Source organism: Sinohyriopsis cumingii, chromosome 18 (assembly GCF_028554795.1).
Source record: "Sinohyriopsis cumingii isolate HCF-2022 chromosome 18, ASM2855479v2, whole genome shotgun sequence".
Classification (NCBI taxonomy): domain Eukaryota; kingdom Metazoa; phylum Mollusca; class Bivalvia; order Unionida; family Unionidae; genus Sinohyriopsis; species Sinohyriopsis cumingii.
The window spans coordinates 2,501,352-2,528,818 of record NC_142978.1 but is presented as its reverse complement, the minus strand read 5'-3'; the positions used below and the strand labels follow the sequence as shown (position 1 = coordinate 2,528,818).

The window sequence follows — 27,467 nt, the reverse complement described above, 5'->3', positions numbered from 1 at the left end:
TCTCAACAACCATAAAGCAATTTAAATTTGTTTCTTTGCTTAAGAATTTTGACATAGCTTTAGTGCCATTTTTTTTTTTTTTTTTTTTTTTTTTTTTTTGATTCACACTAGGCTAGACGTTGTATTCATCGCTAAGAGTGGAGGCTTCAGAAAACTGGTCAACTTCGATTTTCCTAATTCCATTTGGAACACCCAGATCTATCAGGGTCTGACTGATCAAAAGGAAGTGGAATTTAAGTTTGATTTCTATGTACCGATGCATTGCTCAGAACCAAACAGCACATTCAACTGCAGAGTAAATGATGTTCCTTTAAATATAGAAAATGAGTTTACCAAGGTAATTAACCAGAACAAAATGTTCACTTAAAAACTGGGAGAGTCTAATCATCAATAGGTCGTCTCTTTAGTTAGAAAATTCAACAAACAATTTGTTTACAAATTTTGCACTAGCATTATCTTATGTGAACGAATTTCACATCAAAAACTTAGTAAGCTCTCTTATATGAATCAATTTTTCTGTCTCTTATTCAGGATATTTGTCAAGTGGGTTATACGAAAACGAAATTACACGAACTAAAATAACGCTGATTTATATACGTCATTTTTGCATCTAGAGGTATAGAAGTTATTTGGCTCGGAGGTATAATATTAATTCGATTATTATGCATGTTCTAGTAGAAAAAGTTAAGTCAATCGTTAATGCCGAAAACATTTAGTCTGACTTTCAAATATAACATGTCATTATATATTTTCTCAATAGAAATTGAACCAATCTGTATATATGCCATTTTCCAATCTGCTTTAAAACATAGTGGACTATTCAAATATTTTATTTCCTTTCCTGTGTCTGAAAAGCTGCTCAAATTAGTCCACTAGTAATACAATTATTCCATTTATATGGCTATCTGTAAGTTTGTATTTAGGTTCCAAAACAAATTCTGCAATGCTCTATTCTCAGTTACCAGTCAATATTTCTTGGGCTGGATGGGCAGATGACTTGTCTAAAATGGACCGCTACCACATTGAAGTCTTCAAACTTTCACCAGATCCGTATGGCGATCTACAAGAAATGACCCCTCTGAAACCTGTCCACTCTGCAGACTTCAACCATACGCATGATAGCATATACCAATACACCTACACCCCTTCAGAAGATGGTATGTTTTCCGTGTTGCTCCAGGCAGCCGATAAAGCCAATAATTCCAAGATAGCTCGACGACTTGTACTTTATGCTCCTAATTCAAGTATCAGCCTTAACACATATGACGACAGCAGATTGTATATATCTTCAGCAGAATCTGAGACAGGTTACATGTGGCAGACGACAAAAGCAGGACAAACGGCAGAGATTAGTGTCGAATGGAGAAATCATTTTGTAAATAAATTCATCTCAGAAGGGAAACTACTGAACAAAGTTAATGCGTATCCAATACAATTTCAAGACATTCAAAGAGAAGGCATACTTCAGAGCTCAAAGTAAGATTTCTGCGTTTTTATACGTGTCGATAGACTACTTTTCGGTACTTAAAATATCATGCATTTGATTTCATATTTAATAATAATTGAAACTATAGGGCACGGGTATTGCAATTTAAAGGTGGCCCCATTTTTAAACTATGAAGGTTTATAAGGCAAAGTCATATTAGACATGTTCTGCCTGGACATATTCATGGTGGTGTGAGGCCGTTTTATTTCCTGAAAGTCGTATTTCCTTAATGCCGCCGGCTATCGTACTATTTTAAATTTTACTCAAATAAATAGAGATGCTGTCACTGAAACTCATCATAATCAATTGATCTTAGTGAATGATAAATAAAACAGTTGTTTTACCTTGAGCTCAAGCTCTTGGAAATCAGTGAAAGAGTTTTTGTCCCAAAACCTTTGTCTCGAAGGACCAACGGCGTCGCGAACACAACATAAGAACTTGAATGTTCAGAACATAATTAAAGACTCAAAACTAAATTGTTTAGATTCAACAGATTCTATAGAGGTCTCAACAATACACATGACCGTAACATGTATGGTACTTTTCGTTATGTTTTCTCTCTATTGTCTCCATTCCATTTCTCTTCTGATTGTACCATTTGTTTGACTGAGATCAATTGAACGTTTTGTGAAAGTTGTATCCACAATATCTGTATATCGGCGACTACACTGGAATTTCTTCCATCCATGTGGTGTAAATACTGCTCTCAATTCAACTCATTCTGTTAAAATGTGTGGAAAAACGTTACAATGAAAGTTGCATTGCTGTGCAAAACGTCTACCTGGGAAAAATTGGCCGAAGATAAATGCACATTTCTTTGTCAATTCTGCATCGACCTGGTGCGGGTATAGGTGTTTTCAAAAGCCGCAGCATTTATATGAGTTTCAGCAGCCTTAGTTGTGCTGAGACTTTTATAAACAAGCTTGTAGAAGTTTAAAATTCAGTACGTTTCTACTCAATTTTGAGATATAGCTGCAATCAACTTCATATTTCTTCATGTTCTTATTTTTGGTTTTCTTCTGTAATATCGAGTATTACTCCGTGGGGACAGTGTGAGGTTAATGTCACTGTGTCGTGTTTCCTCTGTCAGATTTCTTGTCTTTCAGATCATCGACTACGGTTTTATTCTAGCTCAGGTTTTGTACCCAATGCAGTTTACAATCTCATGGACGTTTTAACGCCTTTTAGTATGTCTACATCCTTCACTTTGTAGGACACGGTTATCCATCAAAAGCTCAAAGGTTGCATGATCTTATGTATATAAAGCAAAGTGAATATGTACTCTTTTTATAGTAGTTTTATTCCATTCTATAATTATGTGTTGGTGTGAAAATAATAACATGTATATAATGCATGGCATAATTTCAAGATTCATATATATATATATATATATATATATATATATATATATATATATATATATATATATATATATATATATATATATATATATGGTATTTATTTGATGGCACGTTTCAAACTACTGACCTGATTTTCTAAATAGTTTAGAATGTCTAATGTCAGGGTGAGTTTGGACAAATAAATGTCTAGTGTTAGTATCTATAAAATTAATTATTTTGCATAGATTCGTTTTCCCTGGTTTGGACGATAACGAAGGTCAAAGAACTGTCGATGAAAAACCAAACAAACATGGCATTATCCGATTCGAAGCAGTCATTAGTTTGTCGGACGGTACTAATGAGCCTCAAAAAGGATGGTTTGACATCAGTGGATTAGCCGAGAAATTTGCATTCAATGAAACCTTGAGGGACGGAAGAACTGCACGAATTTGGGTGAGGGCCCACGACGTTCTCGGAAATACTATTAGTGATAAAGCAGAAGTTCATTTTGATTTCTCCGGACCGATGGTGAAAAACGATTCAATTGTTTTTTCACGGAACCATCCGAACGGAACCTATATTTACACCTCGAGGTAAAAAAATTAATTTATTGTAATTAGGCATGTTCCAGCGAGGGTGTTCTTATTCAGACATATACCGTCCCTAGACTCAACATTACAAATTCACATTTTTTGGACCCACCATTAAATCCCCCCAAAAAGTTATATAAGCATACATGGTTGATGTTCGTATGATAAACAACTCAGAATTAGACTTGATGAAACTGGTCCAAAATTATTCTGATATATTAGGAAATATTTTTCGCTTAGGAATGCATTAGTTTCAATACGCAAAATATCTTATATGGAATACAAATGCGAAATTAAGATTTTAATTTGTAATATTAGCAAATACATATTCCTGGCTTTTAATGTACCAGAATGATATGATACTTATAAACATGTGAAAGCATTTATTATGACGAAATATTTTTTTAAAACTAGGTGATATAACTGATAAATATAATAAATGAATCTCTATTCTACAAAGTAACTTGTATAATGTTACATTTGTCAGGATCGAGTTTGAAGCTGCTGATCTGGAGAGTGGTGTTCATAAAATTGGATATATACTTATGCGGAACGATACCGTGAAGCACAATGGATCAACCTCTGCATCACAAAGAAATGTGAGTGTGTGCAGTCTGTTTGCTGCACCTTGGTAACCATAAAATATTTAGAAATGGTAAACGTATCTGATTATCTAAACTAGCTTCTTAGTGGCTTAAATTTAGAAGCAATGAGTATGTTCTATTCAAATGAGCATATTTCATGTCCCCATAAAGTGATATTGAAAATGAACTGACCTGGACCAATCATTTTTGAGTGTTTGTATGTCATTGTCCAAGAATATGAGAACATTAAAATCTGAGTTTGAAATTCACTAAACGATGACTACGTTGGGTTGTTTTTCGTCTCTCGAAAATCAAGAAAATTACAAAACACGTCAGATCCAAGACAATTAGCAACAAATACCCTAAACACCTCGACTAGTAATCCCATAATAACCTTGAAAATCTCTCTTCATACGTGATATCTACTAAGAACCTCTATAAACAGCATAGAACATCCCCCTCCTTTTAGAACATTTTGAAGAAGAAAAAAAAAATCTCGAAAAAAACCCACCAGGCAGATGCAACAAGAAACCAGCGATGTAAAGCAAGCAGGACCGTTCCCGAGCTCTCCTTCCCACTAATGACAGCCAACCTTTCAACTGTAGGGACCTTTATGGACCCACAGATTGAGGCCGAACTATCAGGGTTCCTTGAATCCATAAAAGCCTGGGGTAGGTGGCACCATCCCCTTCCCCAGGAACAACTAGCAGGCTGCGGTGCAGTCTGAAAAAAGTGGCACATGCACAATTGTGCGAACGCTACTATAATTAAACTCAACAACAAAACAACAACAAACACAGCGGCGGGGCACAGAGGCAGATACTCACAGTGTACAAAGTACAACTCATATTTGATGCAGTATGCACGTCTTAATGTTTGGCACAAAGTAACATTGTATTTAAATCAATCATGTGTCTAATAGATGATATAACTATTGAATGAGTTTAACATTAGAGAAATAAATTATGTCGTTATCAGAAAATAATGAGTGGTTGTTTTCAAAACCTTCGTGCTATTCAAATGTTGTCCAAGCTGGTGAGTTAGAAAGTAATATACAAAAATATCCAGATGGTGAATACGCTGATTCAAAGAATAAGAGGTGTAATGCAAAGCTTTAGAAAATATATTGATTTCCAACTTCTATTGAATTGTGTTAACATCGAAATAAGCACACTGACAGAAGGCTGGTTAAGACTCTGAAATAAATTGCTCTTTTCGTGTGATTTAGTGCACAATAGTGCTAACTTTGCAATACAATGAGAAGATCTCATAAACTTTGCAAGGTCAATATACAGTGATGTATTAAACACCTAGTTAGGATAAACAGGAAACAACGTTAGAATTAAAACAACAAATATTTGACTCAATATATCAGATAGTTGTTCCAAATCACCCGTAGGCCTGACGAAAATTGACATAATCAGAACTTAGTCATACGTTTGGAAGGAAATGAAACGTTGCTCAAACTAAAGTACCTCTCTACTCGTCTTCTCCTGTCATGTTGATAATAACCAAGGAACAATTACAAAACTTACGGTATTCTCAAGAAATTTGTGTTTAGTTTTAAATAGTGTACCCAAAACACGTATCGCTATCGCAGACAACCGCAAAAGAACAATAACAAAGACAGCTTTAATGCGATTCTTGATGTTGATTACTAATATATTGGTGGTGTGAATAGATTACTAATATATTGGTGGTGTGAATAGATTACTAATATATTGGTGGTGTGAATAGATTACTAATATATTGGTGGTGTGAATAGATTACTAATATATTGGTGGTGTGAATAGATTACTAATATATTGGTGGTATGAATAGATTACTAATATATTGGTGGTGTGAATAGATTACTAATATATTGGTGGTATGAATAGATTACTAATATATTGGTGGTGTGAATAGATTACTAATATATTGGTGGTGTGAATAGATTACTAATATATTGGTGGTGTGAATAGATTACTAATATATTGGTGGTGTGAATAGATTACTAATATATTGGTGGTGTGAATAGATTACTAATATATTGGTGGTGTGAATAGATTACTAATATATTGGTGGTATGAATAGATTACTAATATATTGGTGGTGTGAATAGATTACTAATATATTGGTGGTGTGAATAGATTCAACGGAACAAAAAGGAAAGAAAATACGTTGAAGGAATATATTCCTGCACATTCGAAAAGCACATTGCACTAGGAACGAAAACAACACGTTCATACAAAAGTTTCTGTAGATCACTAGTGGCAGACAGATATGTTTGACATTCAAGCATATAAAAATGCAACGATTGATGTACTTTCATTTGAGCACAGTGATGTATTTCTTTCCAAAATACACTAGTGCGTTAAACGTAAAACTGAAAAGGAAAGATGACCTGCACAGTATTTTAAAGAACGTCTAAATAGATTCAGTGTTAGGACCAAAATGCATGTTATCACAAAAATAATAACTATTTGTGAGCAAAAGGGAACAATTCAATACTTTTAATTTACGTAGACAATAGGACATCTGTTGTTATAGTATGATGCTTTAATATACACCTAAAGCTATAATGTGGATACATTTCATTTAAAACTTGGTTGACGTTTTACCAAAACTTGTTTGTGATTACAATAACACTCGTCACATATCCGTAGGTGTAGTGTTGGTAAAAGCAAACAAAAAAATTAAAATAAGTGTGGATGAATCTATTTGGTTAACTGACAACAGATTTATCTAGAACTCCTAAATTGAAAATGAGTGAGACTTAAATTTAAAATAAAGCCAGAGTGTTGCTACAAGAAACCAGAAGTGCAACTATTTGCGAAATGTCACAATTCCAACAGAGAAAAGCTTACGGAGAAATGTAAAATATCAAACGGAAGAATGAAAATATTCTATAAAACAAAATAGATCTAATTCTACAGAGCGGAAATTAAAATACAATGTAGAGTTAGAGAAATCAACAAAGAATTACACATGATTAAAAAATAGCTAATGAAGGCTGAATGTACATGCATGAGAAAAGTCAAGCAAGTTTGTTTTATAGTTAAGTATGAATAATTGCTTTAACTATGTACACTTATAGTTGCAAACACTATATTGGTTTTGTAGAGTCGCCTTTCAAGCAAGCCAGTACTTAACTAAACGTCTCTTCATCTGAACTGAGATCGCCTTCTTTGCATGTTCAAAGCACGATTATACCTCTATACACCAAGATATCAAACATATTATGAAGAAAGAAAGAAAAGCTATTATAAAACTCAATCGTTTTCGGATACAAGACATGGTACATTTTTGATAACTTTGCTCTAAATTTAACAGTGATAACTATTTGTAATGATACAGAGCAATAAGAAATGGTGTGAGAATTGATTAACTAGTCAGTGTTGATGGCAACATTTACTTCTGGAATTTTCTACACGCAAATGTACTTTCAATAGTCATATCGGTATACGTTTGTGCTGAAGATGAAAAAAATTGCTGTAAGAAGGGCAGCATTTAAATGAAAGATAAATTCTGACAAAATCAGAAATGGGTTAGTCCAAGCAATCAAAAAGCTGGCATATAGCTATCAGATTATTTGAAATATAACAAAAAACTGAAAGTATGAACTGTAAAGAGACGACCAAGAGTGTCTGAACTTTATGCATGCAAGTATGGAATGTCATTTCCGCATTAATAAATACGTTAATAATATTGTCAGGACTTTATAATAAGAATATGAAAGCTGTATGCAAAAGACACTAAGTGGTGTCATGTTTCAAAACCTATATACAATAATGGAATCATCATAGTAGAAACTCAATTCCAACCATCTGATCTGCATTTGGTTATATTTTCCAAAGTGGTATGTGTAAATTCATGTTGTTTTACGTATATCTGAATAAAACTTCTTTCTTTCATATTATGTTAGATTCCACTATTGACACTCAGTCACGGGTAGTTTGAGAGTTTATATCCTTGCGTCATATATTACCCGACAGGTAAGAAGTCATTTACCAATTTAAAGGTCCATATTGTGCCTCACTGAACAGCTTTTGCTCGAGTCATACGATGAAAATATTGGAATTCAATGATTTTAGCGCACTTTGCAGCTCTGATAATATATTGTTCGTTTTGGCTACTGAAAACAAAATTGTTAAGTTAAGCAACATATCTCTACGTTTGACCAAATATCATGTAAAAGGTTAAGAATTATTGTGGGATGTTGGTGCATAAGGTACGAACGCTCATTGTGATGAGTGTTTTCTGGAAGGTTATGCTTCATTGTTCGTCAGATAATATGTGGTCTCTTGGGTAGACACGGCAGTTTTTATACGAAGCGAAGAAGGTGATTATTAACGAATTCGGAAATAATTTTGTTGGCTGCTTGTTTCCAAAATGATTGATCTCCTCGGGTTTCAATCTATGTGTAGTTTAGGAAGTAATTAAAATGTCAATTGTGTTAAATGGTAGGAGGTAAATTGGCGTTTTGTTAGCAATGTTTCATTTCCAACATGGACAAGGATACCTCTATATTGTAATTTCACTTGGAGCTATGCATACACATGGAGCTGATTATATGAGGCTAATCGCTACTGGCATTGCATTCTCCAGCATTGTCACTACATTTTTCCCAGAGTCTCAGTCAACGTGTAGAAGTTGCGAAGCCTCCTTTCAATTCAAGTACGTTGTACGTTTGGAGAAGGGATACAAATTGAGACACTTGGAGAGAATACTTATTTCGGGGTAAAAAAAACTTGAAATTATGACTGGTTTATGACACTAATAGCATCCATGCCTGTTTAACATTTGTTAGGGGGAGGGCAGCAAAACGTTCTATTATTGTCCTAACTCGTTTCGTCTATGTACAAACCACACGATCTCTAAAACAATTGTTGTGGTTTTGCCAGAAAGTTGCCTTCTTAAGCTCTTTGTAAAAGTAGCCTGCTTCCCCGGGTAGTAGCGTAACTTCTTTGTTGAAGTTTGCGTTGGAATCTAATACCTGCCTCTACGTTGGTGTCGAGATTTAGCTTTCATGATTTCCAGGAGCTTCATAGAAGTGAAAAATAGAATAGAGTTATATCGTATGATCAAATATGTGAAGGCTTCCATATAAGCTAGGAGAGAAAAATGAGATTTAAAACCTATTTGGACTGTTTTGTTTTACAAATAGGTTGCATAACCGGTCACTTGATGTTAGGGTCTCATTTTCTTTCGCTGAGAAAACTCCGATTAGACCAAGAAATAGAGAGCCAGTGCCGATGGTCAATCAAATAATTATGACGCGGAAATATTAAACTTACAGAAAATGCAGGGATAGAAAATAGAAGAAGTAGCAAAGATAACATTGGACATGGTCTTTAAACTGGTAAACTAAATGTTTATTTTGTGCTTCCGTTATCCCGGTAAAGGCGTATAACAAGCATCAAAGAAGGAATAGTCGTTTCTGTCGCACAGAGAACCAGAAACGTTTGGCCTAATCTCGTGGCTTCTGTTGCGATTATCACGAGATATTTGCGATCCACAGATCCTGACAGATAGTTAGAAAACGTCCTCGTGTGACCCGGTCATTCCTGTCTACGGAAAGATCACGAAATATCTCCCTATCCCAACGATTCGTTGTTCCAGATCACATAGTTAAATTCATGTCAACGTAACTATTGCCCGCAGTATGTGGTTTACTCAAGTCCACAGCGTTTGACGATTCCCTATAACATTTAAGATTCTATAGACTTTTTCCGTTACGTGTAAAGCTTCTTGAGAATACTGATCGGTATTCCGACGATATAGAGATAATTGGGAATGTAAGTACTATGATCGTGGTCACGTACACGACCTGAGAACTTAATGTAAAATGGAATCCCCATAGCCAACGCTTTGCAAGTAATGTTTTAGTCCAAATGTACAGGAGCACTTTGCAATTCCAATGAATAATTTAAATAAATAACTGTTCTCAAATTAAACATGAACACAGATGAAAATGATTCCACTAAGACTGGCATCAAAATAGGTTTGAAGAATTTTGTTTACTTCAAAGACGTGTATACAAACCTAAGACACAATAAGATGATCAGGCAATGGGTCATTTTCCCATGCCATATACAGTTTGTCTTATAGAATATTCTAATGATAAACCTTAATATTAAATATTAGTAAATAACTTTTTTTTGTAACTTATAAACATATCAATAATCAGACGGACAATAGAATCGCGACGGGTAGAACCGCGGCCCTGAATTTAAATCCAAATAAACATGTTGTTTACAAAATAAAGAATAATCTACAAACATGAGCTACAATTAGCAATGTGATATGTTGTTTACAAGTGGCCCTTACAATGTACAATGATGGATAAATGTACAGCATATAATGTAGAGATACGCGACAATATAATACAAACCAATGATTCCATGATGAATCACAACTACATTTTCATTTACATAAGGCACGGGCAATTTTTCAAACGTCCGTAGTTGTATGACATTAAGCATGTAGAAAGAATCGAAACACTTGTGGAACACCTAAAGTTAAAATCCTATCCCTGTTTCGGTTATTACCATTATGTAGATGCAAACGAAGAGAAAAAACATTCCCCATATAGTCATCTATCTAAGGTTCTTAAAACTTTTACTGATTTAAAGATATGATTGCAAAAATAAGTACAAAAATGTGGCGTTTTACAGTTACATCACTCGCTAGAGTCTGACCTGTTTCAGCATGTCCAAGAACAAGGAAAGAATAATGTTTTCGTTAAGAAGTCCATTGGAAACTTCACTAATAACACAGCAACATATGACTTTCAGTATGGTTCCTACGTGCACTTTTCTAGTTTTCGTGCTTGTGTTTACTCCCTATTCGAAGATAAAACATTTAAAATCCGTTTGTTTATTGTTTACTAAGTTTCTTAATTTTAATTAGAAATGTGTATATTGCAACTCTGCATATTCTTTCATTGATCCTGTAGCTGTATACTGTTGTCATTGATTTATTTGTTAAATTTAGTTCAAAGATAAAAAAAAATATTAACTCGCTTCACAGTTCTTGTGTAATGCCTATATAGGATGTTCAACAATATGAAACTGCTAAAATCTTTATTTACATAAGGCAAGTTTGTTTCTTTCAATTTATCTTGCTTTTATGGGGGAGTATGTGGTATGTGGGCATTTATTATTTTTGTTTTTAAGGCAAACTATTTTAATGAGTTAGTATATGCTATCAGTTTCATTTTGTTTACAATTTATAAAGAACAGACCTAATATTAAGAATTATATATTTTACTTGATATTATTTTAATGGTGGGGAGAACAACGTTATTTTATAGATATCCTGTGACACTGACATTGACTGTAAATGCGTTCTTGAGAAGTGCTTCATTCAACATCAGGTTCTAGACCTGGACAACTGCTGGTTTATGACCTCGAAGGAGGAACTGGATCATGCAAACATAACTGTACAGGTTATAGTGTACAATCAAGCGATGCTGAAGAAGACTTTCTACGTGACTGTACGTAATCTGCATTTTATTGTCTGCAATACTTAATTCAGTCATCTGTTTTTAGGGCTAGAGAACAACCTCTCCGCTCATGACAACTTTTAAAATATATATTGTCTCCTTAACACCTTAATAAATATCAAGTGAATGCTGAATACAGTGACTTCTGCCACGATAAACCCATCCTGACATTGCAGGAACATTGTGTCATCTACAGCTACATGTTCTTAATTTTCACACGAAAACGCCTATTTTCTGGTAAATGGTGAGGATATGAAATTGCTTGATTATAAGAACTTTATTTGATTAGCTAATGCTATGTTGTGATCAATTAACACTGAACCACTGATAAATAAAATCAACCGCACGCAAAGAAATCTATAAGAAGTTTTTCATTCAGATACTTTGCTTAACACCATTTCCATCGAGTGATACATGCCTTTGATTTATTATTTATGTAGCAGCTAGATCCCTCTCTCATCTTTGGTTCTTTTCTAGGTGGACAAATTAAATGAACTGCGTGGACTTGAACATTGTAAGTCTCCATGTGGATATATATATATATATATATATATATATATATATATATATATATATATATATATATATATAAACAGCTACTCCAGTGATATTGTGTCATTAACATAGCTTTTCGAGAAAGTCTTTCGGTTAAGGAGGATAATTATAAGTACTAATTTCACACCTAAGAGTTCAAATGGCTACCATTTGCTACCCTTGCTAAACAAGAGATTAAAATTACCCAGCAACTTTCGTAAACAATAAGCATAAATGGGAATTATTTCAATCACATGACGAACATCACTGACTTTCATCTATAAAACCGCAAATTGATGCATTCGAATGACTAAAGCAAATATGGATTTCAACGACCATGTGTGTGTGCGTTGGTTGACTCAGGTATGAAGAAATCTTTTCCACTCAGAACTCTAAAACAAATTGTAAAAACTAACTTCTCATTTCGTGTTCACCTCTACAACTGTCAACTGTATTGATTTACATTTAGTCGGCATCTTATTTTCATTCGGTCACTGAAAAATACCAAGTTTCGAAAATGTTTAAGTGTAAAGCTTCTCGTATAGTTAAAGTCGGTTTCTACCAAACTATTACATGATGGAATGGTTAAATATAATTCTCCAGTAGGTCTTTTTTGACAATGTATGAATTATGAACATATGCACTGTTTAATTACCCATATTGTATAGCCTTTAACGAATACGGTTATTTGACACTTTAAAAGCAATAAACCTTTTCCAGTTTTCAAAGTTTTCACAGGTCTCACACATTCGTTAATGATCATATTTAGTTGAAAAGCAAGATAAAATCTACCGCTAGTATTTTTTTTTTTGGTTCCCTATGAATCTTGAGTTATTCTTCATTTGATGTCAGCTAAGTAAACATGACGCCGAGTTCATAATTGTCGTAACACTTTGATGCAAGTATTTTGTGTTTCACAAGTATAGAATAAGGGATGTTATCGTTCACTTTTGATTATTTCAGACTCCGGCCCAACAAATATTCGTGTAGCAAAGAGTAATTCGAATGGTGTTCGCTTGGAATGGGATCTCCCTAAAACTGAATCCTGCTACGGACGGACGGACATTGTGGTCATCTTGTACTTGAAAGATGGCTCAACCAAAGTGTACACTGTCAGCAGAAATACTACATTTGTAGACATAATAGGACTGGATCCAGATGCAGGATACACGGCAGCTTTCAGTCTCGGCTACGGAGACCAGAGAATGGGAAATATGGCATTTTCTTTTCAAACAGGTATTGCAATTTGTCATCGAGCATAATTGTTGGCTAAGGCTTGTCACAATGAAGAAAGCTTTTGGAAGCCTATTGTCTTTCATCCTCTCACAAGTGTCAATTCAAATTTTGGATCAAAGTAAGTAATCAAACAATTTAGCGGATAAGTACTTTTTCCTGTATTCAATATATAATATTTATGTGAGGAAAGTGCTATCATTAAGACCATCAAATGAACAAATATTTTACAAATTGTTATTTTTCAGTTGCCTATTTGGCTGTCTTGGTTCGAAATGTACACTTATCAACGGTATCTCCTCCCTTACTTTATGTCCTTACATGTCCCCAGTAAGACTTTTTTCTAATGCAGTGACATTTATCTTTCCTGCGTTTCATTGCTATTGTCGTTAAAAATAGCTAAGTAATAAGACTTCGCTTGCATTTGTTATTCTTTGTCACATTCTTCAGTCATAAGCGTCTTAGTTACTTTTGTCATTCTACTCCCAGCTGTAGTCGTTATGACTGTTGCAGCCAAAATCATTCGAAATGACCATTTATTTATCATCATGTACGTTGTGAGTTGCTACATATTCATTATCATTATCGTCATCATCATCATCATCATTATCATCGTCGTCATCATCGTCATTGTCATGATTTTCACTTAGTGAAACTATCTTTGATTTCTGCCTATTCTCTTTTATTGTGTAGCAGCCAAGGAAGATTCAGTACCCACAGCGGCAATAATTGGAGGAGTTCTAGGTAAATTCAGACTTACTGCCTTTATACCATTTCATCCGTTTTAATTACCAATACTTTGTCACCCTATCCATTTAGATGATATTACGTATCATGTCACTGTAGGACAAATACATGTATTGTCCATGTCAACATAGATGCTCAGATTAATCAGACTCGCGTAGTGGACAATCGCTACTTTTCCTTATGTCTGCTTTCAGACTGTATTTTTTGTCGACAGGCGAGCACAACATTTGGTTCTCTCCCTGTGCAAAATGTCCATATTTGTACCCATATTATTTGTCAGCTTTTGTTGTAATTCATATAGAGCAATTCAACCGGTTTGTAAATATGTCTTTGGAGATTACAATAGAAAAGTATACATATATAAACATTATGCAAATATTTATCGTTATATTTATTATATAAGTTATGAGCAATAAATGTTGCAATTATCTGTGTCATTCAGAGAATATATAACACAGCAGAATTAGTATAATTAAAATATTTAAGCATTGCCCGCCAAAACTAGTTCATGAAGCTTGGGTATTTTCAAGAGTCCTAAGATTGCAGGCATAAAAATATGTTACATCGGACATTAATATTCATTCAAGTGTTACAGTGAGCTGTTTGTTTCCAAGCTTAGTGAATAAATCCATTATGTCAAGCGAATTCTTAAACCAACAATGGAGATTTCTAGTACGAACGTTTTCTTAGTCCCTAGGGGTACAAGCCAGGAGGACGAATGTTTCAACACACACAAGGAATTCGGCGAACGTTCATACCAGAAAAAGAACACATAACACGTACTATTTTCAACATTTCAAATGTAATTTAAAGCGTCCCCTGTGTAGGCGCCGTTCCGGTACGCTGATTTTCCACAGTGCATTTTAGGGGCATTTGAGATGTCAACCAAATGAGCACATCGCAAGAGAGCCAAATTATACGATCTATTACGAAATAACCATTATAGCTAATTGTCCAGTATAATATGTCATTTATAAATAATAAACCAACTATGAACCCCACAATTACCAATTAATTACGTGAAATTACACGGATTCTGAACCATATTTTTATTCATGTGCGAATGAGCATACACGCTGGCAATTATAAAGCAAAATAGTCAACATATACGTTATTTTCTTGCGCATAAATTTGTGACTTTGGATATTCTTACCGCGAGGAAATTATTGCGCCAACAATCACAGTTATTTTCCATTTCACCTTCCAGCGGCAGTCGCCATCATCGGACTGCTGATAGCAATATTCATTGTATTGCTAAGAAGGGGACGATTAGAGCCTGTCCAAAGACGTCTAAGTCGTTTTACAGTCCGATACCGAAACACATTTAAAGGGCGGAGCAATCAAGCATATGCTGTAAGTGAAATTTCCTCAGCGTTTATCAGACGGAGATTAGTTACAATAATTCAAATGAATATTGATTTGTGTGCAATAAATAACATTAGATAGATATTTCTTAATACATATTTATGATAACTTTCTATAAAAATATCTCAAAAAGGTATTGATATATTTGTACATGTATATACAAGCAGTTTTGAATATGTACGTATGTCCTACTGTTTAACGGCACATCAGTACAATATTGGCTATATGCTGTTGATTAAAGGTAAAGTTCTAAGCCTGTATGTATTAGGAGCGGATTGATAAATATAGTGGAGGGTGTTCGCATAAACAAGAATTGGGGGACCAAAGGTGAAGTCCCCGGAATTTCTAGCGTTTTAAGCATTTCTATGGCAGGAGTTTGGCCATCTCCTGTAAAACCAAAAAAGGTTACTCTGAAATGTTACGGTTGTTTCGAGCTCATTCCTTTTCTCTTTTGTATCAATGGTGGTGAATCGGCGTTATTGTTCCTGCCTGGGTCTGCCAGAGTTTATGTATGTGCGTTGGGGGGGGGGGGGAGGAGTTAAGCGCAATTTTGTAAATATGGTACAATAACAATATGGTATATAAATACTGTTCTATGATATACAGACCAGCACGTCCGATGACTTATATATGTATGGTGGAATAAAATTTGATGAGCGTCAGCCATGGCATATGAATCGTGATGACGTCGTCTTTGAAAGTTTGTTTGCAAGCGGTCGCTTTGCCAACATATACAAAGCATCTCTCCGCTTGGTTTCCAAAAACCGTCAAACCGTGGTCGCAAAGAGCTTGAAAGGTTTGCTTCTGCATCTCTCTCTCTCTCTCTCTCTCTCTCTTTATATATATATATATATATATATATATATATATATATATATATATATATATATATATATATATATATATATATATATATATATGTGTGTGTGTGTGTGTGTGTGTGTGTGTGTGTGTGTGTGTGTGTGTGTGCGCGTGAGTGCGTGCGTGCGAGCGTGCGTGTGTGCGTGTGTGTGTGTGTGTGTGTGTGCGACTGTTTATAAAATCCGGGTACCTGTTGTTCAAGCTCTAAAGTAACAAAGATGAATCACCTATATTAGCTTTCGTAGAATGTAGAATATCATTTTTGATTACTATCAGTACTAGCATAAGCACTAATATTGTTAAGGACATAAGAAAGCCTACACTTTCATTAGCCAACTTACATTTAATGAATGGAGAAATTGAGCTGGAAACGAAATAACAAAACCAAAATAATTTTTTTCCTGATATAACTCAGGTGAATATGTAGCAAAATACAACGTAATGCATATTTTGTGTGCTGACAGTCATCATACCAAATTCAATTTATAAGGTCTATCTCGATTGGCATAATAATCAGCCTCGTTTACCAAACTGATAACTTAGTTTTAGCGAACATAAAGGCTAAGTATAGATATTTTGTTCATTTGTTCATAATATATACTATATTGTTCCTTCAGAAGGATTCACTGACAAAGATAAGGAACTAATGATGGCCAAGATCAATTTTACCGGCACTCAAGTTGGAAATCATCCCAATGTACTTAAATTTATTGGAGCTGTAATAGACGATGAAGCCAGTAAGTTACATTTGCAAGAATTCGAAATAGTATATTCAGGTACCACATACTTTTTTGTTAAAACCTATTGGACTGATATAGTTTTATGGTCAGCAAAGCAGAAGCCTGTTCATGAATTGAGATATATGTTATAAATATCATGGACATATATTTATAAGATCAATCACTAAGCATGTTAGCGAGTCTTAGATGTAAATAATTTCCTTTTATACTTCCATGTACAAAAGTAGAACTCATCTTTACCTATTAACATAATATTTCTTTAAATTTCCAATGGGGTGACAGCTTTTGTTCTTATGTTTCTCTGTTTCTGTTTCTGTTTTTTTTTATACTTAACCAATTTGTAATTCTACCTGCAAACAAAAAAGAGGAAATTCCAGTTTCATATTATTTTGCTTAAATTGACAGTCGGTCCATTCATCATCTTTGAGTATTGTGAGAATGGACCCCTAAAAGACTACCTGGAAAGCCAAAGGAATAATATCACCATGCAGCTACAGGAACAGATGTTCCGCTTTGGTCTGGATATCTGCAAAGGAATGGAATACCTCGTTTCCAAAAAGGTTGGTGTAAAAGAAAACTCGGTATTGACTGCAAGAAGGAGAGACAAGTTAGAGATTTCTTCCAATCAATACATGTTCGTTTAAACAGTTTTGATCAAGCAAACGTGGTTTAATATAAATCATTATTTTTTCCTATGCTATTTCCTTTTTGCAGTATCTTACATTTTGCTTACACCTTCTTGCCTATTATTGTCTCACATTATATATATATATATATATATATATATATATATATATATATATATATATATATATATATATATATATATATATAAAAGCGTACACAGTTTAGATCAAGTATACATTACACAGTTTAGATCAAGTATACATTTCATCCATATTGGCATTTAATTATTTTCGTCGGTCTAAAGCGATCATAACGAACATATTTATTTTTGATGGCTGTGAATGAGCTTTATATGTTTCGTTAATTTTTCAATGCTAATTTCTTCCTGTTTTTATTTTGCCTTTTCTTGCGGTATTGCAATATATTTACTCGTTTTGTCATAAACCCTACGATCTGTTTAGATTGTTCATCGCCGACTTGCTGCAAGAAATATTCTTTTGACCTCCATGAATGAAGTCAAAATTTCTGGGTTCGGACCACAGAACTTCGAACTGGATGACAATGATGGAGATTCTGAGAAGAAGGTGTGTATCATCAGTGCCTTCAATGTCACCATTTCATGAGCCAGTAAATGAGAAAAATATAAGGGAAATATATGCTAGAGACATTCTGCAAATCTGATCGAAGAAATATAGAATATAATTGATCTATCTTTCATATACTTTTCAAGAACATTTTAGTAGGTAGTGTGTAAAATATTGCGCACATCATTTGTGTTTCACATATTTCTCTTAACATGTATTTTTTTTCATGACATTTTATTATGGTTCACACTCTAAATAGTTTACTCTTCTATTTCACTGCGTGCGCATTCAAATTATTTCACTGAATACTAATGTGTTCGGCATCGTTTAATTACCATTATAACAGCATCACATTTGACCTTTGTTTTTCGTTTCCTTTATATGAAAAGTAAAACACTCTTAAAGAACAAAACATGTAAAGTATTATATTATCCATGTATTACCTTAGACTTTAAAATTCTTATGGCCAAAGATGACATATCGACAATACGGGTTGAATCCGTATACAGTGGTTGGATAAATTGTTGTTTCATAACTTGTAAGAGACTAACAAGTTTGCATAAGAAGATAATAATGTCCAAGTAAAGGTACTAGTGGTAGTAATCATTATCTTAACATTATTATTATAGGAGAGAATTCCAATTAAATGGATGGCACCAGAGTGTCTGAAGAGCACCGCCGGTGCTACTGAAAAGAGTGATGTCTGGTCGTACGGAGTGGTTTTATGGGAGATCTTTAGTTTAGGTCTGTGCTCGTTCTCTCTCTCTCTCTCTCTCTCTCTCTCTCTCTCTCTCAATATGCACATCTTCCATTTCAATGCACACATATTTATATATGACATCTAGATAAGTGTATTTTCTTTTATAATACTACATAAACACAGTGAGTCTACCACCCTGCAAGCAGATATATATATATATATATATATATATATATATATATATATATATATATATATATATATATATATATATATATATGCCTATTGGTATCTCTAGGTGAGAGTCCATACCAAAATATCAGAAGCCGTGACCTACCAGCAAGGCTAAAAAAGGGAGAGCGTCCTTCCAAACCAGAGCTTTGTGACGACACGTAAGATTTCTCTAATTCAGTACTAGTATAGACACTATTCTTTGTCATCCAATCCGATCTGCCAAGACTAATCATTCTGTGTAGCTTTTGAGTTTTTTCCGATCGACGTACTGAATGCCTCATTCAAGTGTGATGCGATAAATTACTTTCTCTGTCTTGCACGTTCAGTTTCGACCATGTTCCAAGTGCAATGTTTTTTTAATGACGGCTAGATCGTATAAGATACTGCTGTTTATCAGCTGGTGTTGAGTAAATGTGCTGAGTTCGTATCTTATACCAGGCTTGTTGTTGCGTCCAGACAAAAACATCGTTGGAATTGGTGACCTCTGAATTCTAGTAACTGATGGGAGTTGTTTGCTTTTGATGTAAAGTCATACAAATATTATATTCCATGTTGTTACTTCATCATATGACATGTCTACATATCTGTCTTAACATAACTATAAGAGACTGCAGAATCCATCTAAAGTAACTCATGGAAGTTATTGACTCTAATTAGGCTTAAACACTACAATGTGTTAATCATTAGAGAGGCGAGATAGCCCCACTGAAAATTTTTAATATAATAACGATACTTGCAGATCTGTATGATTATTTTGATTCATTACAAAGTGTTAAAAATATGTGGAATTTCTAATCTCGTCCGATGCCACTCATCTTCAGTTGACAGATTTGAGTACTGTTTATTATGTTTTAAATCAAATCGCGATAGCATATTTTATCTTATGTACGAGATTTTGCCAAGTACAGGAGACACGTGAAGATTAAAAAGTTATATGAACAGACCTTAAATAAGCCTTGAAGAAATATAATGGCACTGAATCACGGTCTTCTTCCAAATCTCATCTACATGATTGACACTTATAAAAATGGTACATACAGATGCCTCGCTTGCCGCTCAGTATTAAGAGGTTAGTGTTAGGACTGGTCAGCCTGGTGTTAGGATAATGTGACTGGGTGGGACATCATGCTACATGTCTGCGGCATGATGCCCCAGTGCTTAGACATCGCTTTGAACTGCCCCAATGAAGACATCGTAGCGATATGACTCAAAAATTGTTAAAGCTACGTTAAAAATCCAAATCACACACACACACACACATCATTGACAGACGCAAATTTTGTATACGAATTTACAACAATGTCTCAGTTCTGTTGGTACAAAAATGAAACAGATACCTGATTAGAGAACATGCATCCAGTAAACGAAATTATTATCTTTGTTCTAGTCATATATTACGTTTTTATCTTCATTAATTATTGCTCATAGAAGTCAAAAAACAAGCTCTAAATGCAAACCAAGACGATATTTTTCACTAGTGGAAATATGTTGTCTAATTTTAGTTAAAGAACTTCAATTCACTGCAATATGACAATCAACCTTATTTTACCAGGTGGTATGGAGTAATGCGAAGAGCTTGGAGCATAGACCCAGAGAAGCGACCAACGTTTGCAGAAATCAGGGTGGAACTGGACCAACTCTTTGTACAGTCAGCTGGAGATGACTACTACTATTACAAACGCTGAACAGTAATCGACTTTCTCAGTCTGCGCTGAATTCATTGCTGTAATAGATACTTACAGCTACGATGTAGTGGTTCATATCAACCATAATATGAACATTTGATTTAGTATCTGTGTTTCGATTCAGACAAATATAATAACATTATTATCAATGTAGTTCAGCAACGTTATTTTCCTTATATATTTGCTAGGTTGTCATTTTGCTAATTCTCCGATTATCTGTATGCTTTGATTTTGTTTCAGTGACTATAAGTACTTCCATGTAAAATTGTGACATTGATTTTTGTACCATTTCAGCTTATCTATGCTTAGCTTGTAATGAATCACTCCTGTAATGTATACAGTAAGTACCCTATTCTGCATATTATCTTATATACCATGCATTTCGCTTGTTTTGTTTTCTTTTTATTTGTTTAATTCTGAAGAATACATAGAATGGTGCAATCTCCAATGACTGGCTGTAAAGATGTTTACAGATTTATGATTAAAATACGCCAGACATCACACTGATAATTTACATTCTCTGAAGAACCAGTTGCGTCCCTTTGTGTTCCTTTTGCTCAGTATTACTTCGTATTATTTTCTATGTACTCTTATAATCGAGAAATCGCGCATGTTCAACTTTTCAGCATTGAATATTGACAGCTCTAGTGAGGCAAAATTCAACTCATACCAGGCAGTTTAGTTAGATCATGGATACCGTATCAGGTTAAGTCGATGTTTTCACTCCATACAGACCGCAAAATGCTCTGAATTTATTGTTGCTTTTGTTGCTAGTAAAGACTCGTTTGAAAGCGTAAATTGAAACAAAATGAAGCTAAAGAATATGTTGTGATTTATTTGTATCTTACTCAGAGATACGTTTTACTTTTAATGACATGATATCTTTATAGTGAAGGAAATATCCACTGAAATTTTCTTGTTACAAATCAGATAAGAATAACGTTAGTAACACACAATGAAACTTTGAAAGAATCGGCATGTATACAAAAGATATTATGAGTATATGTTTTGACTAACGACTTTCATTGTTATATATGCTATGGATTTTATATGGATTTTATATAATCTTGGCAATTGCATTCATCAAAATTTAAATATAAGGAATGAACTTTGAAATCTTAAAGGTAGACCAGAATGATCTATACTAAAATCAAAAATCTTAATTTGTTACACATTGCACGTGCATTACGAAGATTTGACGCATATTCTTGTTCATTCACTGAATCAGGATATATGGCTCTAGAATTAACACTAAAATGCGAACTGTACGGACACAGCCGAGCGACGTTTGGTAAACAGCCCGAAAAGCACACGTGACCTTGTGACGTGAGTGAAGGAATTGTGTACAGTATGCTTATAGTCACCCTCAGTACCAATAAAACTTACTTTTGTTTTGCAATACTGTTTAAATGATTATTATGTTTCCACAAAGTACGGTTGAATACCTTTGACACCAAGATTTAGTTTTCATTAAAAGATGTAGCTCATATGTATGTGTATCATCAATTTCTATGTCAAACTTCTGCAAGAATATTCCCCAAAAGAACAATTTAGATCTTTTCTACGCATTTTCTTCAAAACAACGAATGTACAATAATTTCGAGCAATAGTGTAAGCTGGATAATAAAAAAAACGAATCAATATTCTTTATACAGATTATATATTTAGAAAATTTTTAAAAAATTCAAATGAGTCTTGAAAAGCCAATACATGTGTGTACGACTCATTTATATTCCATCAAACCATCTGACATGGAGTGTATTAATTAACAACCCTAATTTGAGTCAAGCCATCTAACATAAATTGAGTTATTTAACAACCCGAATTGTAGTCTATTCATCTGACATCGAGTGTATTAATTAACAACAGCAATTTAAGTCTTGCAATTAATTAAGAGACAAAAAATGTATAATTGGGAACTGGATAATTTATAATTCATATCACAATTTTGGAAAAGGTGACGTTTTTTAATGCAGGAAGTAATCTGACTAGACTGACTTGGAGTGTTGTAGTAAACAATTCTAATTGTACCCCAGCAATTAACAGCGGAAGTTTCATATATTGATAGATCAATATTCGTAAAAATTGAGTTAAATTTAATGCGGGGGTTAAGCTGATAAGCCATCAGTTTGACCCTGCCTAGAATTTAACACAAACTCATTTAGCCTCGTTCTTTAATCCTTCTTTCGCTATTTCTTCCCTTCTTCTCCCTGTTATTCTCACGGTTTAAGTTTACATCTTTTCCTAAGCATCATCAAGTTATAAATAATGAAATTTACTTTGAGTTGAAACCGAGTACCCCTTCACGGATTTTTCAGCGACTTCTCTCTCTCTCTCTCTCTCTCTCTCTCTCTCTCTCTCCGTTGTGTCTGGTTAATTACTGTTTAAATATGTTTAATATACCGTAACTAAAACATCTTCGATCAATACGTCTACTTCAGACAGATATGCTTGTGAAGAGAACCTCATTTTACTAGGAGAATTAATCACGCATTCATTTTGTCATTTTTCTACAGATGGAGGATAGTAGTTGCATACGACACTTTTTCATCAATACAGTATTGTTTATATGTTTTGTAGGCGAGGATGTTGGGGGTGAGGGTGGATGCAGGGATTGCGTGCTTTGTCAAAATGTTAATGCGAATGTACAAGTCGTCAGCATTCGTGAGCATAGTCTGACATCATGATTACAAAACGGAAATTGCCGAGGTTGTATATTCACGACAAGTGCATTGAAACTTAATATCTAAGTAACCGTTCACTGCATTGGGTCGAAGTTTTCAGATATTGCATATATCATGATACAAAATAATTAAACGTAGGTGATATGAAGGACTCAGACCTATCTTTAAGTGTAATATTCCTGGTTTTTATCATACCTGTATATGCCATTGTTTCTTAAAATGTGATTTCAAACCTAATTTCTTCTTGTATTCATTAAATAAAGCATGGTATAATAACGTTTTGTTGTTATTTGTGTTTCAAGTTTTAGCCCCATGTTGATAAACAGGAATGTAGTGTGCTCCAGATTGTGTCAAAGTACGTATGTTACAAACGAAAGTGCATCAAACGGACATGATTCACTATCCTGGGTTTTTGATGACACAGACACGTGACGTTAGGCTGCATATGGCTTTTTTATAAATGCATATTACTAAAAGGGAAAGAGGATGATATATGTAGCTATGTAGTATTCTTTTCGAGAAACGTTACATGATAAGTATTTGATGTACCTTCACTCCCTCATTTGCATATCATCACTAAGTATACTAACGGGCATCACATTACTGTTGTAAAAAAAGGAAATAATTAGTATTTATGTTCTCATTCAATCAATATATCCATCTTGCCTAACTACGTATGCATGTATGTATGTATCTACGTATGTATGTATGTATGTACGTATGTATGTACGTATGTATGTATGTATGGATGTGTGTATGTATGTATATATGTATGGATGCATGTATGTATGTATGTATGTATGCATGTGTGTATGTATGACTGACTGACTGACTGACTGACTGTATGTATGTATGTATGTATGTATGTATGGATATTTGTATGTATGTATGTAAGTATGTATGTATGTATGTATTTATGTATGTATGTATGTATGTATGTATGTATGTGTGTATGTATGCATGGATGGATGGATGGATGGATGGATGGATGACTGACTGGCTGACTGACTTTCTTTATTTCCTCTTCAGAAGAGATTTCATTCAGTTAATTTTTCGTTAATACAGAAACGATAGGAACATAGCTTGACATTAATGGCCTTACAGTACACAATATATATACATACATATATACATACATATATATATATATATATATATATATATATATATATATATACATATGTATTCAGGCACACATATGCACATATTTACATATGTATACATGCACATACACACATACACACATATATACAAATATACACACATAAGCATAAATATACACACATACACATATGTTCATACACATATACATACATACACACATATATATACATACGCACATATATACATACACGCATACACACATATACATATATACACATATGCATAAATATACATATACATATACATGCATAGATATATATATATATATATATATATATATATATATATATATATATATATATACACACACACACATAAGATATATATATAAATATCAAAAAACGTAAAGCAAATAAAGAAATTTGAATTATTTACATTCGACTGAACGATTTAAATCGGTTATCATGTTCTCTCTCACTTAGAACACATGTAGATAATTCATAAGATCAAAATGAAATGGGTCCATTTCCCTAATTTACTGAACAAGCATAATATCATATATCGTTTTCAAGTTCATTTGTTCTTCTGTACATTGTGTCTATTCCATGCCTGCCATGATTGATCATCCATAGAATCAAAGATGTCCACTCTCTTGCACAAAAAGGATATGAAGTAATGAGTCATTGTGCTGACATAAAAGCCAGTGGGAGTCTAGATGTCTATTGCATCTATTAGTTTTTCAAACATAGTATTACGTTCGTCGTTTAGGGCTTGGCAGTATAGTAACATATGTTTGGCTCTATATGTAGTCAATCTCTTGCAGAGTTTACAGTTATATTCATTCTCTGTTGAAACTGAACACATAGTTAAATAGGCAATGTTAGCGAAAGTCCAAGTTTTATTAGGAAAACATTTACCAAGCTTCCAGACAGCGAGTGGTTGAAGACTAGTATGGACACTTGCATAATGTAAAAGTTCAGGTCTCATTTCAAGTTTAGATCTCCACAATGATTCTTCGCAGCAGTGAACTGACGTTTCAATATTCCTCCTCCAGATTGGTTTCGGGACAGAATGTAGGGCGTTCACGTATAGGTGGAAAACACCGCCAAGCTGGTATTTCAAAAGAACACGATATATATCTTTAACAAAACCTACGATCCTGCTCTCGTGTATCAGGAAGTCAATAATTCTTACGTTGAATATAATTTTCCATGCTAGTGAACCATTAGCTCTGCAGATTTTATTGAAGAAACCTAATTTTATTTTATCTACATATCCCTCAACTGACCACAGTCCAAGACTGCTAATTGTTGTTTCTATAGAAGAGCGCTGATCAAGCCCGATAATTCTTCTTGCAGCTTTTCTTTGACACACTTCTAGATCATATACCTGTGACTGGTTCAAGTTGGACCATAATTCGCATCCATATGTCATTGCAGGTAGTACTATTTTTGACCATACTTTAGTACAATTAATTGGATTCACTCCATCCTTTCCAATGCCAGTCCCAACAAGGGAATAATACAATACTTATCTTCCTTTATCACAAGCATTTTTCACTGCAGCAGTATTAGAAAGATCTGTGGAGAGAGTAATCCCAGCATAGGTTCTAGAAGTGACTATAGGAATCCCTTTATCTCCGAGCATGAACATATATTTTTGTATGATATTTTTCTTCGAAAATATGACAATATTGCTTTTATCAGCAGTATACCGGAGTCTCCACTTCGATGCATAGTCATGGAGGTTGCGAAGTAAAACACACATACTATTAAATGACGAAGATAGCAAGGACGTGTCATCCGCTAGTAAAACACAGGGGATACTTTAGGCACCAACTTGAATTCCAGATTTTGTTGAATCCAGCAAGGATATTAGGTCATTTATCATGACTAAGAATAGCCATGCTGAAAGCGTTCTTCCTTTTCCTACACCTTGATTGATTTAGTATGGTTTCGAATGAAGCTCGTTGAGCAAAACAAGGGCCCTAACTTCTCGAAAAGAATCTTTTAATCAATCACCACAGTTTTCCTTTAACTCCGAGATAGAACAGCTTATAAAATAGGCCATCATGCCATACCGTATTAAAGGCCTTCGCATTGTCCAGGAATGCAGCATAAACTTTTGATTGACCTTCTAAATATTGGGCTATTCCCTCTTTTATAATACAGACTTCAGTGATGCCACTGCATTCGCTTCAAAATCCCTCTTGTAATGGGAGAGGGAGATTGATCCTTTCACTAAAAAGAATTAGCCTTTTCATGTATGTATGTATGTATGTATGTACGTACGTATGTACGTACGTACGCACGTACGTACGCACGCACGCACGCACGTATATGTTGGACACTTTGGAAGTTCGAATTCTCTAAGCAACAGTTTTAAGTGTGGCTGGTGGCAATATATAAAGCGAAAAAGTATGCGACTAGCCAATGTTAAAATACATCTGCATTATTGATATAGTATGCCGATCGAGACAGCTGTCACTTCAAGTGGGTACATCGTACACATGATTCTCACCGTAAGTCAGAAAACCTACCTAATTTGCTAAAATTATTTTTCTTATCTCATTTTGGTTGTCTCAGCACATTTGTCTCGGTCATGATGTATGCGCGATAGGAATTACTTTTAAAAAGAAGAAACATTTGTTGTATTTTGCTTTACCCCACGGCGTTGTTTCAAAATGAAATAACAACAAGAGATATATAACGAAAAGATCTTCACTGATAAAGTAACTTTGGTTCTCTCTGACTTTTATAACACGCTGTACAAAACATTTTGAGAGAGAGAGAGAGAGGAAGAGAGAGACACGCACGCCAATTCGATCTATTTGGTTGAGCTCATAAATAAAACCATATTATAAAACCCAAAATTGCAAAAACC

The 27,467-nt window shown here is 34.2% G+C and overlaps 2 protein-coding genes across 2 annotated transcripts in view; both read left to right on the top strand.

The window, feature by feature from the left end:
- Positions 1-249, top strand: part of LOC149775969 (uncharacterized) — a 52,636-nt gene extending 52,387 nt beyond the window's left edge. Inside the window, exon 8 of the mRNA XM_089940952.1 lies at positions 112-249. The gene's annotated coding sequence lies outside the window, so the exon portion shown is untranslated. The remainder of the gene's footprint in view (positions 1-111) is intronic.
- LOC149775968 (uncharacterized) lies at positions 205-23,760 on the top strand. The gene is made up of 16 exons (XM_089940951.1): positions 205-337; positions 959-1,476; positions 3,072-3,419; positions 3,904-4,015; positions 11,295-11,477; positions 11,964-12,000; positions 12,984-13,256; positions 13,947-13,997; positions 15,208-15,353; positions 15,972-16,161; positions 16,844-16,963; positions 17,372-17,526; positions 18,055-18,177; positions 18,807-18,921; positions 19,176-19,269; positions 20,664-23,760. The coding sequence occupies exons 1-16, from the start codon at positions 257-259 to the stop codon at positions 20,794-20,796; spliced, it is 2,679 nt and encodes an 892-aa protein (XP_089797077.1). The 5' UTR covers positions 205-256; the 3' UTR covers positions 20,797-23,760.
- The last annotated feature ends 3,707 nt before the right edge of the window (positions 23,761-27,467 follow it).